This window comes from Rhipicephalus microplus, chromosome 1 (genome assembly GCF_043290135.1).
Source record: "Rhipicephalus microplus isolate Deutch F79 chromosome 1, USDA_Rmic, whole genome shotgun sequence".
In the NCBI taxonomy this organism is placed as follows: Eukaryota; Metazoa; Arthropoda; class Arachnida; order Ixodida; family Ixodidae; genus Rhipicephalus; species Rhipicephalus microplus.
Window position 1 is genome coordinate 295,953,002 of NC_134700.1, and position 19,487 is coordinate 295,972,488.

Below are 19,487 nucleotides of genomic sequence, written 5' to 3' on the forward strand. Positions count from 1 at the left end.
TGATTCCCTATGATGGCAACACCTCCAGATGATGTCATGGCATCAACACGGTCCTTTCGGAAAATAACGTATTTGCGAAGAAAATCTGTGTGTTTTGAATTAAGGTGTGTTTCTTGTACACACAGCACTTTTGGCGAGTGTTCGTGTAAGAGTTCTTGGATGTCGTCAAGGTTTCTGAGAAGGCCCCTGACGTTCCATTGTATAATTTGAGTGTTCATGGTGAATGTAAAATAGTGCTGTGTGTACGAAAAGCGAGTGGCTGTTTAGAAAGGGAGTTTGAGTTCACTTAACAGGGCCGTCACCAGGCCCTGTTATCTGCTTTTTGTTTTCTTGGCGCGCTCCAAGGAGTTACGCCGCTCTTTCGGCACCAAGGGTACCGACGTATCCATTGCCTCCTCGGAGGCACTGGATGCCCGCACGTGCGGGCTGTTCGCATTTCGGACCTCGCCTGGTGAGGTGACGCCTTGAGACCCGAGGACTCTGGAGTCTCCGGTCTCTGTTTGGGAGTAGGCGGTGTAGCCTGGGCTAAAGCCGCCTTGGGGGCAGGTGCCACAACCACCGGCTCGGTATGCGCGGGCAGAAGGGGTGGCGAGGGCTGGAGCGGCGGTGCCCCCTGACGCGCCGCATCAGCGTATGTAGGTCCATAGAATGGAGCGCCTCTTCGCCGTGCTTCCTTAAATGTAATGTTCTCCTTCACCTTCAACGTAATTATTTCTTTTTCTTTTTTCCAGTATGTGCAGGAGCGTGAATATGCGGCATGGTTTCCTTCGCAGTTTACACAGTGTGGCGGTTGTTTGCAGTTCTCAGACACGTGGCCTAGGACTCCACATTGTGCACAAGTCTGGCAACCACGACAAGTTTTAGAGCCATGGCCATACCTCTGGTATTGGAAGCAACGACGAGGGTTTGGTATGTACGGCCCGATAGATGTCTTCGTGTACCCTGTTTGAATAGATTCCGGTAGTTTACTGGATGCAAACGTGAATATTAAGTGTTTTGTCGGTGTTTCTTTATTATCTCTTATGATGATGATTCTCTGTACATTAGTGACATTTTGGCTCTTCCACCCCTCCAAAAGTTCAGTCTCAGTCAAGTCAAGCAAGTCCATGTCAGATACCACTCCGCGAGTTGTGTTCATTGATCTATGTGGTGTTATGGTTATTGGTATGCCACCGAAATCTGAAAGACGGTCTAGCTTTTCAAATTGTTCTTTGTCACGGATTTCGAGGAGAAGGTCTCCGCTAGCCATTTCGGTTACCTTGTATCCAAGTGCCAAGAGTTTCGGTGAGACATCTAGAAACTAGGAAAGGAGAGACGGTCCTGGCTTGCTTTTCAGTTTTTTCACAGAGGATAACATGAAAGTGAGGATATGTTTCTTTTGGCTGGTTGAAAAAATTTATATCAGCGTTGCGTACCCGCTTTAAGCCGGTACGATCAGACAGTAGGGGGAATGCTCTATGCATTCCTGTCTTATTTTTGTTCAGCAGCGTTGGCGGCCACCCACCACGGAGCCCAACGAGGGGACGCTACAAGTTTGCGGATGCTGCAACCTGCAGACGCCAGCCGTACAACGCCACTATAACCCAATGCGCCTAGACCAAGGTAGGCTATTTGCACAGGCTTAACCCTAGCCACCAGGAAGTTTGGAAGTAAACGGAAGAGAGTAGAAGACAGGACAGATAAATAGTAAGAGATAAAGACGAAGATGTAGGGAGAGAGATAGGAAAAGGCGACTGCCGATTTCCCCTGGCTGGGTCAGCCCAGGGGTGCCGTCTACGTGAAGCCGGGGCCAAAGGGGTGTGTTGCCTCTGCCGGGGGGCCTTAACGGTCCAATCACCCAGCGTCGGCTCAACCCCCAGGATCCCCTTTTCCACAGACACGGCAAAGCCACGCACGGCTAGGCGTGAGAGGGAGTAGAAACTCCCCCGTTAGCTCGGGTCGGTGGTGTCGCTACACACCAAACGCCTACTTGCGCAGGCGCCCCTGCGGGGAACTTTCATGATTTGGCTTCACAGTTATTACCTGTCCTAAGTAAATGTATTCCTTTACAACTTACAGTGTCTCACCACCAATTGCAAAGCATACTGGTTTTGTGCATATTAATTTTCACACCTCTTCTGCTTTCAGTGTCCTCTTCAGTAATCATGAGTTGTAATTCAACCCCCGAGATACTCATGAATGCAATGTCATCAGTGAATCAGAGGTAACTAAGATACTCTCCATTAACTCTTATACCTTCAGGAGAATGACTTCACAACAACCTCGACAACGTATATAACTGGTGCATACATTGGCAAATGATCCTTAACCCTAAAAAATGAAAATTTCGATTTCTTGCAGGCGTAATCCATTCCTCTCAACCTACTCAATCGCAAACATCCCAGTTGAATCATCTCTCTTGTATAAGTACTTAGCCAACTTTTACACATGACTTTTCCTGGACTGTGCACTCAACGAATGTCATTTCATCAGCAAACAAGACCTTAGAATTTATGAAATGCCGCCTTCGTCATGCGCCCCAAGAAGCCAAATTACTCGCATACAAATCATTTGTCCAACCAAATTTAAAATATGCTGCTGCCATCTGGAACTTTCATCAAGCATACATCATCAATGCACTCGAATCACTTAAGAATCGTGGCACATGATTCATTCCTTCTTCATATTCATATAACGTTAACATTTCCCTCTTAAAGACTGAATCAAACTTGTCATCCTTCGCTTTTCGTCGTGTTGTCACACTCCCTTTCTTTCACAAATTGTTTTACAGCTCGCTGAACCACCCACCTTACATCATGCAGTCATCATCACGCACGTCATTACGCACCAGCCATCAACTGCAAGCAACCCGTACACGAACTCGAACAGTAACATTTTAAGCCTCATTTTTTCCTCATACTGCCAGAGACTGGAACGACCTGCCTCACCGCACTGCCGACATAAAAGTCATACCGAATTTTTGGTCACGTTGCCAACATGCATCCCACCATAACATCTGCTTGTATTGTGCTATTATGTTAACCACCTCTTATTTCATATACCCCTTAACAGGGTCTTTAAGGTAATAAAATGAAATGAAAAATGAAATGAAATCCCCAACTTCTCCCAATCTAGGGCCCTAAAAAAATTCCTGTAAACACACGGTGAATAGCACTGGAGAGATCTTCGTCTCCCTGCCATACACTCTTCTTTATTGGGATTCTGTCACTTTCTTTATGAAAGCCACTGTGATAGCTACTAGACGCTCATGATGGCGAAGAAAGCGGAGATAATTTGCTAGGTAGAAGGTGGCCGACCACAGTCTAAAGTTGCTCGTAAATTTTCAATTTCCTATCAAACCATCTCGGACTACCTCAAGCAGAAGGCTAAGATCCTGGAGGCAGCTAAGAAAAAAGTCTGCGGGTACGCAGAAAAATTTCCGGGATGGCAGCCACCCGCAGCTTGAAGAGGCGCTGAACATGTAGTTGAATGCCACGGTGACTAGGAAAATACCAGTGTCTGGCGATCTACTGAGATAAAAAGCAGAGGCGCTCGCCCTGTGCATGGGTATTACTGGCTGCAAGTTCAGTGACGGCGGCTAGTTGCGCAACTGCAAGAAAAGGTACGGCCTGGCCTTCAAGCGACTGTGCGGTGAGAGTGGTTCCGTCGACCGAATGCTAGTGACGAACTACCGCGCCGACAAGCTGTGTGCACTGCTGCGCCAGTATCCACCAGAAAACGTCTTCGTGACGAGACTGGACTTTTGTATAAGATGCTGCCCTATAAGACGCCAGCTTTGTCTAGCGAACCCTGTCATGGGGGGAAGCATAGCAAGGAGCGACTGACAGTTGTGGGAGGCAACATGACGTGGATGGAGAAACTTCTGCTTCTCGTGATAGGGAAATCAAAGAATCCAAGATGTCTTAAAGGCGTCAAATCACTACCTGTGTGGTATGAAGCAAATTCGAAGGCATGGATTATGCAAAACCTCTTCGAACAGTACCTTCACAAGCTCAACCAGCTGTATGAACAGCAAAATCACAAGGTGCTGATGTTCGCCGACAACTGAGGTGCCCATGGGCATATCGACAACTTGAAGGCTATCACAGTGGAGTTTTTGCCACTTAACATGACAAGCGCGATGCAGCCCATGGACCAGGGCAAGATCAAAAACTTGAAAGTTCATTACCGGTCACGCCTCCTGAATCGCATGCTGTTATGTGTCAACAGTAACAAAAACTACGTCATGTATGTTCCGACGGCCATCAGCATGTTGTCTGATGCCTGGAAGTCAGTGACTCGGGAAGCAATCCACAGCTGCATCCGCCACGCAGTATTTATGACTGGGATTGAGGAGGACAGTGTCACAGGCCAGGACCTCGTGGTTAAGAGTCCACCTACTGCAGCAAGGGACATTTTGGACGACCTCCGTGCTAGCGGGGTCGATGTGGGGGCGAGTACGTTTGAAGAGTTAGCCAACTTTGACAGTGTCGCCTTGCCTTGCGCAGAGTTGAACGATGACAAGATCGTCCGCCAGGTCTGCGAGCCGGCGCTGGCGGACAGTGATTACAATGATGACGGACCGCCCGCACCACAGCCATCAAATGCGGACTTAGCGCAGGCCATACACTCGCAGAGGTACAGGCCAACGTGGTCGCCCGTAAGCGCGCGTGTGTTCCAACGTGCAGAGACAGTTTTTTTCTGGTGATCGGGAAAATAAAAGTGTTTTTTTTTTTTTGGAGTGAATGTTTTTTTCGAACCCCGATTATTTGGACTTTCCAGCGGTTCCCGTCGAGTCTGAATAAACGGCCAGCGACTGTATCTAATTCACATGAATTTATACAGCGACAAACTAAAAAAAAAACGCCCCCACCCGCGTGGGATCTATCTTTTCAATAAGGAGCAAAGTCACTCGAAAAATTAATATAATGACAAATACCTCAAATATTAAGAAAGAGCAGTAGTAATACAATTTTTATATCATTTATATCTAGGACTGAACGATTGATCAATAAGGTTTCAATTATTAGATACTAAGTTATACAACTTTTTTTTGTTTACTTAAACCCTGAAGTACCCTGGGTATGGGGCTTAATATGTGGTCCTATTTTCTGAACAGGAATAGCTGGAGCCTTTCAGATCAAAGTGCAGACCAAAGCCTTCACAGCATCATCAGGTGCTATGCGTAAATGTCGTGGGAGCTTGTGTAGTGATGCAGCAACAGCAAGGTGAAAACATTATTGTAAAAGTATATGAAGAAAACCCTAATCATTGACCAAGGTGTACGGAGTGGTGCTCTCATGTGGAGGTTTGTGTGCCCTGGGGTATTCCTCGAGTTGAATGCGTTTCATGAACTGCCGAAGCAGATCTCGGAGGCCATGTAGTGAGAAGCACGATGTTGAGATTTGCTCCATCTAGTGCAGCAACAATCCCAGCTGCTCTCAAGAAAAGTACCTGCTCTTTCCAGTGAACTGATTCCATTACTAGTTTTATAGCTGTGCGAATAGCGAAATTCTGGGTGCAGAGTGAATTCAAACACTGAAGTGCGAGTGCGAATCGTATGAATATTTTTCAAATACTTCTTGTATATTTCTACTATATTTTTTTAATACTTCGAAGCGGAATCAGAGAAAAAAAACATTGGAGAGGATGCCTAAGCATATTTTTACGAGATAGCAACATAAAAGAGTCTTTTCCGGCTAGGTTGATGAAGTGCTGGGAGAATGGTCTTTCAAAGTTGTGTTATCAAGAATGAGGCCATGCAGAGGCCGGATTGTATGCATGGACATGATTTGGTTCAGCCAAAGTGTTGTTGACAACACCTTACAATGAAATACAAAGATGCCACTCCCGCAGCCTCTCCTCCTTCCTCAACTTCTGTGGAAGTCAAATTGATGTGGCAGACAAGGGTGTGCTCCCTTCGAGCCCAGAGTTTCAAATCTGCCCCGTAAGCATCAATAAATCAGCACAGGTGATATTGAATGCTAATAACTTTCAGCATCCACCTGCTCAAATTTCAGGACTAAATCAGCACAAATTAAGCACCGCCTCTGCTATCATCTATATGAGACTTACAACCGCAGCAGAGCCTGAACGACAACTTTGCCACTGCACAAGAGCATGATGGGATGAAGCATATTTAATGTCTGAAGGGCCACTGCCAATGGGACGTTGACCGTATTTGTCTTCAAGAAGTTGCAGTTCGAATAGTAAAATTCAATAAAGTTGGTTCCCCAACAAAGTTCTTTCCATTCATTGTAAAATTGCAAATCAAATCGAATAGGACAGACCAATTAGAAAAATATTCGAAATTTCCAACATTCACACACTTCTCATTAACTGTGTTTCAAACACTGCCAAAGACCTCAGAGGCAATGTAGCAAAGAGCACGCAGTTAAAATCTGCTTCGTCAAGTGCAGCAACAATCCCAGCAGCTCATAAGATAAGTGCCTGCTTTTTCCTATGAACCGATTCAATGAATTTTCACTACTTATACTGCCAACTAACTGGCACTTATGACAACCAAACTGATGGTCCGATATCTTATGTAATCAACATAACTCTTGAACCAGAACCAATGATCTTGTACGTTTTATTTTTTAGCCAAATTTTCTCAATACATATTTAGAAAACTGGAAGTACCATGAGTGCTCAACCAGGAGTTATTAGAAAGAAACAAGAGTGTCACTTGCTGAAGTAAAACAGTGCCACTGAAAATGAAAGACCAGTCTCCAAGCAAGACATGTAGGCAAGACATGTAGGCAAGGCACTTTCTGTATGCGTCTTCCTCCTTGTCTGGTCTCGTTTTTGCTGGTGCTGTTCAACTAACAAATATGAACCCACTACTCCAAAAGTACATCTTGACAAGTCACTTGTTGCTCATGCCACTAGAATGTTTATAAAAATCTATACATACTAAATGCAGCACCTTACACATTGTGATTTATAGGTGTACAAAAAAACTTACCAGATTATAAGCACCCAGCAAAAGGATTTCCAGGCAGTTGAGGGACTGCAAGATAATGCAAACATACACCAATAAAGGAGTGCATGTGGACAGTCAGAGGACATGAAGTAGAGTGTTTTGAAACTTAATCTTCACTTTGACTACAGAAGCAACAATAGAGAAGGGCCTCGGGTTAAGTACAAATGCATTTTTTTTTAATTTCTTGCGATGAAATGCAGCCAATGGAACCAGCAACCAAGCCCGCAAGCGATGTTTCTGCAAAGACTGGTTAAGAAAAAAAAAATGCCTTCATGCTCTTTATAGGAAAGTATAAGATCACAGTTCACTTTTTACAATTCTATGTACTACATAAATGTGATGCTAACGTACTTGTAAGTAGGGGCACAAGTCGGCTTTAGCATCAGGTTCACAATATTACCAACAACTCGTGACTAGTGTTTCTACTTGAGCAAAGGTGTGCACCACTACAAACTTGAAGTTGAAAAAGATTATTCATGGATGTGGGAAAGCAACGTTTAGAACAAATCATTGCAATACAATTTATGGCTGGTGATAGGCAGAATGGTCAAGACTCAACAAGAGATATCCTGTTGCCAAGATTTATACAATACTAACAATCTCTTGAAATGGCAAGAAAAAAGCAAAGCACAGCCAACCTTTCGCAGGTCCCTCCTGTGCACACTGCTGAGGTAGTGGCCAATCACGCATGGAAGGAAGTAGTGAGCGAACTGACGCAATGCCTCTTCCTGGGCTTGAAAGAAGATGAACAGCTGCTCGCACAGGGGCTCCAGAAACTGCGAAAGGAGATTTTAATGCAATAACATTACAGAGCTCATTTTGCAGAAATACCGGCGTCGATGTATTGATTGCGAGTAAAACATCATTATCTTGTCTGTGACCGAAAAACAGAGAAAGATGCGAACAAAATAAAAATTTTAATTTTCGGCTCGGAATGAAGAACGAACCCAGGTTGTTTACATGGCAAGCAGATGTTTTCCCACACAGCCACGCTTCTGCTTGGAAATGCAGTGAAAGTAATGTTAATGCTTTCCAATACAACACAATACAACAGGCAATTTCGCAGTAATATTGCGGGGTACAAGCGTACATTGCCATTGGACGTCAGAACATGTGATTATAATAAATACTGGGGTTTAAAGCCAGCCACCCATTACAAATGGCACACACGTACGTTACAGAGCATATTGCCTTAAAATGCATAGCAAGCTCAAAAACTTTCCATGTGCATAATTGCTCGTGAATGCTACCTCTTACACAGAATGCAGCCATGTGCAAAAGCTTCACTGACAAGCCAATTTTAACTTCCAGTAACATCACGCAATAATAAGTATGCACTAAATCATTGAAATGTGCACTAGGAACAGCATATCTCTATCGCATTCAACTCTTAAAGGCAACTTAGAATTTTCGAAAATGATTAAGAATGCTGCTCTGTCAAACTCTGGCCCCCTTTAGATCATCTGGGCTTGTATAACACACAGCAAAAGCTTGGGCCGGTTGGTTTGTCATTATTGGGTGTACAGTCACCAGCAAGCTTAACACAAAGGCTCCGCAGCAAGTCCTGAAACAGTTTGATTGATGCTAGCGCCGCGTAGCTATGGGTTTTGTTGCCAAAACGTTACCCATGCATGCCGATGTACTATCCGAGAATACCGAGGCATTATCTTAGCACCAGCACCCAGCGCTTGGCGGCTGGCACCAGCCTATAAAATAGTCCAGGCCAAGCGTCGGAGCGTTCGTGTTAAGCTTGCTGATGTCTAAAAAACAGGAAGAGACTATGTAACTCCAGGGGCCCCCTACGTGTTACAACATAGTTTCTTCTTGTGTCCGTGTCCTTTATGCACAACCTTATAACCTCTAACACCAAAAGCCTGTATGAAACAACCTTGGCTGAAAATTGAACCCACAACCTCTTGCTTTGCAACTGTACGTACGTCACTGAGCCACCCTGACATTAAACGAAATAAAATACTGCCAAACTAGAAAAGTCAAACTGCGAACACCACCACAAGCAATTTTTTTATTCCCTCAATCAGGCCACTCTGAATTTCTCAGGCTATCAAAAAGTTTGATAAAGCTCCTTGCTTTCTGAATTATTACAAGGACAGAAAAAATACTATTGTAAGATTTCAAGTTCAGTCAATAAGTTGGTCACTTAATACAGCAATCAAGTACAAAGCTCACACATTGTTTCTTGACAGCCTTTGTTTACTGCTACAGAGCTTCAAGAACAGCAGAACATGAGCTTTTACAAATGCTCACTTCCTGTAAGAACTGCAAGCACGATGAAAATAAACAGACGTCCCTTCCCCTCTTTTTTCTTGCAGTGGACTGGTCATTTCAAAATGTGGAAATGACAAGAAGTCCACAAACAGATATTCTCCTACGATATCTAAGCTAGGTAAAAACACAGCAGTGAAGGTAATTAGTTCGGTAACACAGCTGTGTAACGTTTAATATGCACTGTTTCACCTTTTACAATGTGTGACCAACTGATTGATATGTGGGGTTTAACATCCCAAAACCACCATATGATTATGAGAGACGCCGTAGTGGAGGGCTACGGAAATTTCGACCACCTGGGGTTCTTTAACGTGCACCCAAATCTGAGCACACGGGCCTACAACATTTCCGCCTCCATCGGAAATGCAGCCGCCGCAGCCAGGATTCGATTCCGTGACCTGCAGGTCAGCAGCCGAGTATCTTAGGCACTAGACCACCGTGACGGGGTGACATGTGACCAACTAGCCGAACGAATCACACCTCTGGAATTTGTGTCAAAGCTAGATCAATATTCCAGAGCTCATCCCAATTTGTGTTGTGAAAACAACAGCCTGTGGCTCAGTGGTACCAATCACACATCAATATTACCAGCCCGTGAGTTAATTTTCTCCTCCTCGACTAGCTTCAACACTAGCTAAGGAGGGAAGATGTTTGAGGTTTGGAATTGGGTCCCCTCGATGACTCGAGTGCACGGTGGCAGCGCGAAGGAAGAGCCGTAGTCCGGTGAAGAGACGCTTTATTGCAGCCTCAGGCTACTGCCCGAGTCCAAGCCCGAACCTCCGCTATCTTCCCTCCTTAGCTAGTGTTGAAGCTAGTCGAGGAGGAGGAAATTAACTGGCGCAGTCGACAGGATATTAACTGGCGCAGCCGACAGAAAATTAACTGGCGCAGTCGACGTGGAGTGGAGAGCCCGGAGCGAGGAAGGCGCTGAAGTCCGGGAAGCTGAGAAGACGCTCATCGCTTCGGGATCTGCTGTTGCGCTGCGAGAAGCAGCATTGACATTCGGTACAAGCCTGCCGGTCAACATTGGAGCGGATGTTCGGGCTTGGACTCGGGCAGTAGCCTGAGGCCGCAATAAAGCGTCTCTTCACCGGACTACGGCTCTTCCTTCGCGCTGCCACCGTGCACTCGAGTCATCGAGAGGACCCATTCCGAACCTCAAACATCTTCCCTCCTTAGCTAGTATTGAAACTAGTCGAGGAGGAGGAAATTAACTCCGTGCATCAGTGAATGAGGCCACAAAACTTGCAGTAATGACACAGACTGGCTGAGTGTGTTGCAAGTGATGCATTTTTCAGTTTATAAAACACAATTTTTTCAGATATTTTTGCTGTTGCATCTCATACAACGGTGCATCTTAAATGTATACGCAAAAAAGAACGTGTTTCTCCGGGACCACTATGTTGATATTTCATTCCCAATTACAATAAACCAAGCACGAGAGCATTCGTAAAAAGATGTATAATCTTGCGATAACATTAGAGCAAGTGTGGTCTCGGATGTCAGCCGTTCAAGCGCTGCGGCGACAACGGAGGTTAATGTCGCAATAACAGGCACAGTCATCACAAAACTATTGTATTGTTTTAATTGTTCCTTGAACGAATAAATTAATCAACGGAACACAGGCAATAAATAAAGAATGTTTTATTCTAATGTCGTAGTGCCCAAATACCGGTTACTGAAACGAAAGTATTACCCTGCTGTCATCGTCAGGTTCCATGTAAGGCATTGCTGTAGTCCTGCAGTAATCCGAGCTTTCAGCTTCCAGTTGCCATTTATGTAACGTTTGTGCGTGTGTAGGTGTCAAATGCGCAACACAATCGTCAAGCCTTATAATGACAAAGAAGCAATGCCAATGATGTGCTGCAAAGTGCTTTCAACGCCACCCGCGTCAGAGTTATTCAGAGGCCGACAACAGCAAGCCCATGATGCTGCCAACCACGGTGGAAGAACGTTTGACAGTGCACCAGAAGATTTACCTTTGAATCAAGTGGAATAAATATTGGTTTTTTGTGCCTCAAGGCAGTGTTATTTACAAGTTTTATGTTGCTGTAAAAGGAATGTACCCTGCACACGTCATTGAGTTCTATCATTCTGACAGCATCAAAAAATATGTGTGTCTTATGCAAAGGTGCGCATGATATATCATTTTCTTCCACGAGAGTAGTAAAAAATAGATAAATATTGCAAATGAGTTCTGTAGAAACCCGCAAGGTGGTGAAAGGTTTTAAGAAAGGGAAAAAAGACAACCACCTGTTTGTAGCACGAAGCTTGTGGTTTTGTGCTACAAGCAGGTGGCTGTCTTCTTTCCCTGTCTCAAAAAGTAGGGAGTGCGTCTTGTACAAAGTTGCGACTTATGCGCTAGAAAATGATGTATACAAATTAACGTGACCATTCTAAAATGCAGGAAATAGAAATATCATTTATAAAGGGGTTCAAATACTATAAGCACTTACATCCACCATGCAGCTAAGCAATGTACATTGTACCAATATATGTATTTCATGCTTACAGGCAAGGTGATGTAAGCAGCAAAACAAGATACAATACTTAGTGAGAACAGAATACACAAAGCATTAGCAGCATAAGGTACATCAAATAAGAGAATTATGAATGCCAGTGCATAGAAAACAGATAAAAATGTTTTTTTTTTGTTTTCATGCAAGTGATGCCTCTTGATTTCAACTGAAGAGGTGAAACTGCTTTACTATCTTGTCTTGTTCACAGATTTATCTCGGTCTTCCTGAAACTATAATTTGAAGCTGCATACAGGGAAAACCACTCATAAGATGAACTGAAATAACCCCCTACTTAAAGACTGCCTCTTGCATTGTCTAAAACATACCATGTTTTGCTCGTTAAATGAATATTTATACTATTATTTCCTCACTCAAAATTACTTATGGCCCCTCGCGTGGCAAAGGAGTAAATATGCACTTTTACGCCATCGTGTGACCTTTTACTGGTGTGCACCTTTAATTGTTTCAATAATAGCCAAGGAGGCTTATACCGGTGTCACACTGCCGCTTTTGATCGCGATCGAGCTTGATCCGGTTCAAATTTTCGTGATCTTGATTGGCTCCTTTACGCGAGCTGCCAAATCCCCAGCCAATCACAGTTTATAAATTCTGTCCCGATGAGGCTTAAATGCAATCAACAGTTCAACGTGTGACACAGGTATTAAAAAAAAAAATTTGGTTCCAATTCTGAAATGTTACACCGCAAACTTCGTCAAAAGACTATAGTCTTGCGTCTGGAGAGAGTGAACAAAACGTTTATTTGATGTTCTGCGCAAGAAAATTGCTGAATGGTATTCTGCAGGCACTGCATTAGAGTGCCTCGAGCGTGTAGCGGAGGCGAACGAGCACATCGAGGCACGTAAGACACAAGTGCCATCTGGCAGTTATCTACGGAAACGAAGGCGTGCAGTCCGCTGAGAAAGATGCGCGCCAGTCTCGCAGGTGATAAAGTGTAGAACGCAAAGCGACGGGCAGGTGCCATCACCATGAAGTCCTAGCAAAGCATTGGAAACACCTTTTTGAGCATCGCGTTGCACTGTCAGCGCAGCGCGATTAAACACTACGTTACTTAGAGTTACTTGTGTGTGCCTCTTCTAGTATAAAGGCAGACATACAAAACATCGAAGCTTTGTTGTGGTGCATCAGATATGCGCAATAATTGCTTTTTAATTGACAACCGCACAACTATGAATGCTAAGCCTTGAGCAATATTGGTGGGCACTGCAGATGGGGTTGGCCGTTTGGTGTTGTTTGAGGTATCGTTAGGGCGGACAAACAGACAAATGTACAGACAAATAGACCAAAATTTTTTCGTCGAAGGTCCCCAAGAAAGACTATCGTCTTTAAAAATCCGGAGGGGAAATTAGTGCCCAGGAGTGAAGCCGTGCCTATGGCAAGACAGCAGCTGCAGCAGCCATATTACTACGGGCATAATAAACTATCAACAATCAGCAATTAAAAAAAATTGGGGGACCCTTAAGCTTCGCCTTTAAGAGTTGAACGCGTTAGCAAAATCCGGCTCCTAGTGCACCCTTCAACCTTTAAGTGCATACTTATTCACGTTTTGTTACACACACATGCACACGCACACAGTAGACTGGACCAGCGCGTGCTATTATCGCCGAATGGGCTCGTTTATGTCGTGACACCTGTCAAACAAAATGCGTTAAAGGGGCCATGAGCATTTTTTCAAGTAACCATGGAATGAATTCACTAGAAGAGCTTATTGCCTCACGAATTCAACGCCGCAAAAATTTTAAGAATCCGTCCAGTGTGAGTGGAGTTACAAAGGTTAGTCGCATGCTGCAATTGCATTATCTCTTCTCTCGTCCCGACGAAAGCGCTGCAAGCTAAGCAGGGAGGGGTGGCAGGCAAAGAAACTACCGCGCCTCGTGACCTTGAGCACTTTTTATCTTCAAACGGGGGACTTTTCAGTGTGATCGCGCGCGCACGCGTAGACAAGTAACGGCCTCCCACGGCTATCGCGGTAACATGATTTTTCGGTCACAGACGTACAGACGATTTTTCGCTCACAACCAACGGCGCCGACGCCGGCTACGGGTTTTCTGCAACACGAGCTCTTTAACGCTATCGTGTTAAAATGAAGCATTTCCTTCCGGCGCCAAACAAGTTTAATGTAGAAACTTTTTTGAGTCACATAGTGCTCCAAGTACGTCTTAGTGTTACTAGTTCTCCTTCATAAGCCTCTAATTGGAGGAAAAGTTCATTGGAGATTCAGTCGCCCATACTCATTTCTGTGTGTTATTTTGTCGGGAACAACTATCTTTTAGTATAGAATTAACGTAACATTTACCCTATCACATCAAAGGCACTTGATCTCTAAGTGAGCCATACCAGTAAAGAGCACGTTTCTGACATCTTTAGAGGGAAAAAGCTGGCTTCACTTTGACTGGCAAGGCATTGTGGGACCTTCCAATCCAGCAATTTTTTTTTGAACCTCCTTGGTATTAGCGTTGAAATGGACAACAATTTGGACAATCTTTTCTAACTTGAACACATATATGTGGTTTTGTTCGTAGTGAACAGAACAGTGGTGCTGCCTTTGCTGGAGGTATGATCTGGGGCTCATAAGCGACAGCATGAATCAAGCTGAGGGCCTAGTGGCCTATGCGGACAAGTTGGTGAAGTTCGAAGAGCACCTTGCGGTCCCGCAAATAGCTCCGGCCAGATCTGATCTCAGAGGCTTTGAGCACCTGGCTTGCGAGGCAGTAAAGGGACTTCACATGACAATGAGCATTCAGAAAACTTATTCTACCTACTGTTTATATGCAATAATAGGTGAAAATGTCAACATGAAGGTGGTTAACCACAGTTTCACTCCCTCCTGTGAAAGCAGAACCTTGAGCGCAATGTAAAGAGGGCTATCAGCATTGCCACTGCCTCACAGTATAGCTGGAGAATGCCTACATGCACTTAAAAGGCTTTTCAGATAAAAAAAAAATACCGTTTATAAAACAACCAGGCACTTTTGGGGTCGATCGATGCAGCTACAAACACTACTTCTGTTGCGCTGTAAAAACTAATTCAACAAAAATCTGTTGTCGCTCCCTTTACAGTTGTTGTGGATAATTTGCGAAATGGTGGATGAGTTCTACACTGGTTAGACAGTGGTGACTAACCGTTAAGCTCGCTATTTTGCATTTCAGTTATCAAAAAGAAATCTGCTCAGACACTAACAAAAACAGAAGAAAAGAAAGCATGAAACTGAGAATTACCACATTTACTTGCATAATTTGTGCACTTGTTTCCGTGATTTTGGGGCCCCAAGAAGGGGAAAATTAGATGAGGATTTCACGAGCGCTTATGAATATTATTTCAAAAAATAATAAATTGGAGCAGAAACAAAGCGTACACATTAATTTAAAAGAATTAGCATGTACTTTAACCAGTGAGATCCGGTCACGCGCGGCCCAACGGGAATCACTGATCATGACATCCGATTGGGAATAATTGTCGCGGCCACTGCCATCGCCCTCTCAAAGCGCAGCATCCTCGGTTCCGTCAAACGCGTTCGAACGCCCCCTTTTCTTGAAGCCCTTTCGACAATGCTGAGAGAAGCTAGGTCCCACGGCACAGTGATGCCAGAAAAACTAAGCATCCGCACATAATTGAAAAGGCCTCCGTCAAAGGCAAGAAACTTGCATTAGAAAGCATGCAGTCTTCTGCCTTCTTGCATACCGATCGCGCCGGTCGTCAAGTTGAAGCACGTCCCCTTGAAGTGCTTTGCGGCGGCAGGGTTTCAGTTTTCTTCGGTGAAATTTACAACCGTGAGCTTCAATTTCCCCATATATATAATTACTATAGCACATTGGAAGGTTACCATAAAACGTGTTGGCCCGATGGCGAAACCTAAACTTCCGAAATCGACCAAGCATGCGTTGCAGCGCGGAAGCGGAGAACGCGGGGAACAGTTGGCGTGACAGGCCCTCGCATGCCTCTGATGCAGAAATGTCCGTGGTGTGATGAGAGTGGTAGTGGAGATGAGGAGAAAGGGGGAGCCAAAGGCTTGAGCAGTTTCAGTGACCCGTCAAGTCAACAGGTTTGGGTACAGTATTCTCAAGACCCTAGCTCGGGGGAAGTCCTTGAAAGATGGGACTTTGCACTCGCAGCCCGTTTGATTGCGCTCGTCTGCTCAGCGAGGCACGCACCCGGCAGAAGCATAGAAAAATCCAGACTCTTCATGCACATGCGAGCGAGCAGGCTCGGGGAGCGCAAAATATGAGAGTAAATATATATATATTTTTTGCAAACCTTGCAAAATATTAGGGGTGCGCAAATTATGCTAGCAAATATGGTAGTAATGAATCGCCATACTTACATCCCGGTGATACTCCTTATCTTCTAGCACCAGGATGATGGCCTCAATCAGCTCATTGTTGTCACGTATCGTGTTGGCAAACGTGTGAACTTCAGCCTCTGTCACTGACTGCAAAAACAGGATATTTAGGGATGTCACTATGGGTTATTTCAGTCGACCGCTAATCTACTAAAATATTAACTGCAACAAAAAGCATCTGTGATGCATTGGCAATATCGTGAAGTCATGGTCGAAGTACTTCAGAAACAATTTTAGCGAAGGCTGCAGAGCTAGCCATTGGCAGACTTTCTCAGTCAAATCATTCGAATGTCACTTGAACGATGCACGCAGATTAGCAATTATGACATGCAGTTAAGGTGCTTCTCTTCCCAAAAATTTTTAGTATATCATGGGCACCACTTTGGTCTCGGAACACTCCAAGTAATGCGTCGTTTCCAGTGAGAAGTGATGATGGCATACTTTCATATACTCTTTTTTTTTTTTTGACATCAAGAACACCAACCTTTAAGAGCCTTTTTAGATGCATTCACTTTTATTTAAAGTGTTATATTTTACACGTAGGACACTCCATTTCTGAGGCACCTGAAGCTAGACTATCAAGACGGCAGTAAAGTAAACGGCAATTGACTTTTGAATATTTCACCATGGAATTTGCCTTTCTAAAGGCTGTTACAATTTACACTACACAATATGATTGGAAGATGGCACTAAAATATTAGAAGTGGTTTGTTTCAACTGAAACAAGCCGAATTTAGTGGCCATATGCTCACCTTACAATCGAGAAGGAAATCTCGTACAATGGAGTCCGCCATGAGGCACACATCCTCTTCAGCTGTTGACTTCTAGAATCCTTCTGCATTACATAACCGCAAGAGAAAAATCAGAGCCTTTGAAGTTTTTGAAGCCTAACTTAAATTTCAATGCTTTTACGAATGAGGTCACTATATGACAAGCATTGGTATCTTTTAGACTGCAAATCTTTTTTTTTAGAGAGCAATAATTAGTAGAGGTATGCAATAAGCTAAATTAGCACGAAAATATTCTGAGGCTGGCAATTAAGAAACCTCCTCCCCCCTTCCCTTATCACACAAACATACAAAATTTGGAATAACACAAAGCATTAGCTTCCGAACTTACACTGTCTACATTACGATAGGTATATAAAAAAATAACAAAATGAACATTCTGGCCCTGGTGAGCACATCAACAACAAGAAAGTTTCTGCTTACCCAATTGAAAAATAAATTATCGGGTTTTATATGCCAAAACAATGGTCCAATCAGGAGGCGTGCCATAGTACACAGTTGGGTTTCAGTAGCCGAATAACTGAAAGACTGCGTACTAGTTACGCTGCCTTGGTCTTTACACAGGGATGAAAAATATATATTTTTTTTCAGGGTATGTTTTTCCAGAATTGTGCAGTAACATGTCGGTGAAACAAGCTTTCTGGATCAGCAAAATTTTCAGCAAGCTAGAAACTGATAATCCAACTAGTGCACAGCGGAAAAGAAGGCTACATACAGGTGTTCCATTAGAAAACATCAACTATATTTCGTATCAACGATGGTCCGCTACCGTTTGCACAAGCTGCTGTTCCATCATTCTACATTCAGCACAGCAGCGCTTGGACAGGCTGTGAAATATGTTGCACAATGCAAATACAGCTGCAATAATAGTACATACAGCAAGTCAGCTTTGCCGGATCCAATAGGCAACTTGCAAATTGCCACTTCTATGGTAATAAATATGAAAAGTTGATGGCATACAGAATCCATGCAACGGCTTCAACTATCTCTGGTGAACTCAGCTTTCAACAAGTGTATCGCAAGTGCATGCTTTGTTATAGTTTTTTTATTCTTTCAGGGTGCCGTCATATAAAATCAAACAAAAAAACTTGAGCAGTAATACAGCAGAAGGTAGGCCTCTAAAGTGATACGAAATTGTAACAAATCCCCTACTTATGCTACCGAAATGTTAACCCATTCACACTCGTGCTACTCCCGTACATTGTACAAGTATTTGCAAGTGTGATCACCTTCATCAAGTCTTTCAGCCAAAAGCGCAATCGTGTTGAATAAGTTAATAAAAAAAAAAACGCCAAAGATCAAGATAAGGGACCGCGGTGTTTTGCATGTTCATAAATGAGAGTGTGCAGCTCGACGAGCGTATTAAGTTAGATAGAAAAAAAAGAATATTTTCTATGGCGGCTGCAAGAAGTGACAGGTAAAGGTAGCGGACGTAGACCTCATTCACCGATGTTCACGTATCGATCGCGTAAATGCAATTAGCGTAATTACTCGATGCCAAGTGCACGCGACCTTCAGACCTGACACCCCACCCTCGAAAGCCAAAGGATAGTGCTATCGTATATCTAGCGTGAGCAATACAGGCAGCGACATCCTGCCGCTCTTCAACGGTTTCGCAGAGTGAGCCGGTAGGATATTGTTTCCACATGACTGACAAGTAAGAAAGAAAAGGGGAAAAGAAAATCGGTTCGACGAACCATAGTCGCTGACGAGGAAATGCTAGGCCACCAACAGGTGTTCGTTTATGAAGGACAAGCACGATACTTCAGCGCTAATAAGACGTAAACAAGCTACACTTGTGCAGTTGCTCATGACAGCCTGTACACAGGCGCTCAACGCCAAGAAGAGCTGTGACAGGTGCCTCCTACAAACGTATCACGCGATGCTAGATGGGTCCATAGCTTGAGAAAAGGAACCGATAACTGGAACTCTTCCGGTATTCGAGACCCAAGCAGGGTCACGGCAGAGCCTACTCCTACAATTTTGACGCGGTTGAGAATTCAGGGGAACGTATAATTAAAGAGGCTGGTTTCATTTTCACTCACCCGTGTATGCAGGGGCCAGCGTCGCTGGAAGGCCTAGTACCGCAATAAACTTTGCCCCGAGCAGCACGTCGCTTGATCTCAGTTGCTTTGGGTGCGTTGTATCAGTGTCGACCTGGCGGTCAGACCAATTTTGGTTTCGGTAAACTGCTATAATGTATTCGCCGGGACCTTGTAAGCGGGTATCCCCAGTGCACGGCCACTATCTAACGGGGTGTGTAGGCCACTGGCGCGCCGCCAGCCCCTGGCTCCATCTGGCTTTCATAGAAGAAATTATTGACAAACAAGAGGGCGCTAGCAGTCAGCGCTGCGGTAGCGCTGCGGTATGCCCTGTAATTTCGGTTTCTTTTACGAGCACGCGAGCGCAATGTACCGCATAATCTATGAAGCAAACAAAATCTAAATATTTGATAGAAAGCACTGATCATAGTGACTGCGCTGTGAATCACCATACGACAAAACGGTGAACGAAATGGTCCACGGAAGGAGGCAGCTTCCAAAATAAGCTTTTACAAGTCATGAAGCGTGGAA

At 44.2% G+C, this 19,487-nt stretch overlaps 1 protein-coding gene across 1 annotated transcript in view; it reads right to left on the minus strand.

Annotated features, from left to right (window-relative positions):
- Nucleotides 1-19,186, minus strand: part of Hyccin (PI4KA lipid kinase complex subunit hyccin) — a 69,651-nt gene extending 50,465 nt beyond the window's left edge. The window contains exons 1-5 of the mRNA XM_037412204.2: nt 18,960-19,186; nt 16,879-16,961; nt 16,109-16,216; nt 7,603-7,740; nt 6,947-6,991 (exon numbers count right to left, since the gene is read on the minus strand). Coding sequence (XP_037268101.1) covers nt 6,947-6,991; nt 7,603-7,740; nt 16,109-16,216; nt 16,879-16,920 — 333 coding nt within the window. The 5' untranslated portion in view covers nt 16,921-16,961; nt 18,960-19,186. The remainder of the gene's footprint in view (nt 1-6,946; nt 6,992-7,602; nt 7,741-16,108; nt 16,217-16,878; nt 16,962-18,959) is intronic.
- Nucleotides 19,187-19,487: the final 301 nt, after the last annotated feature.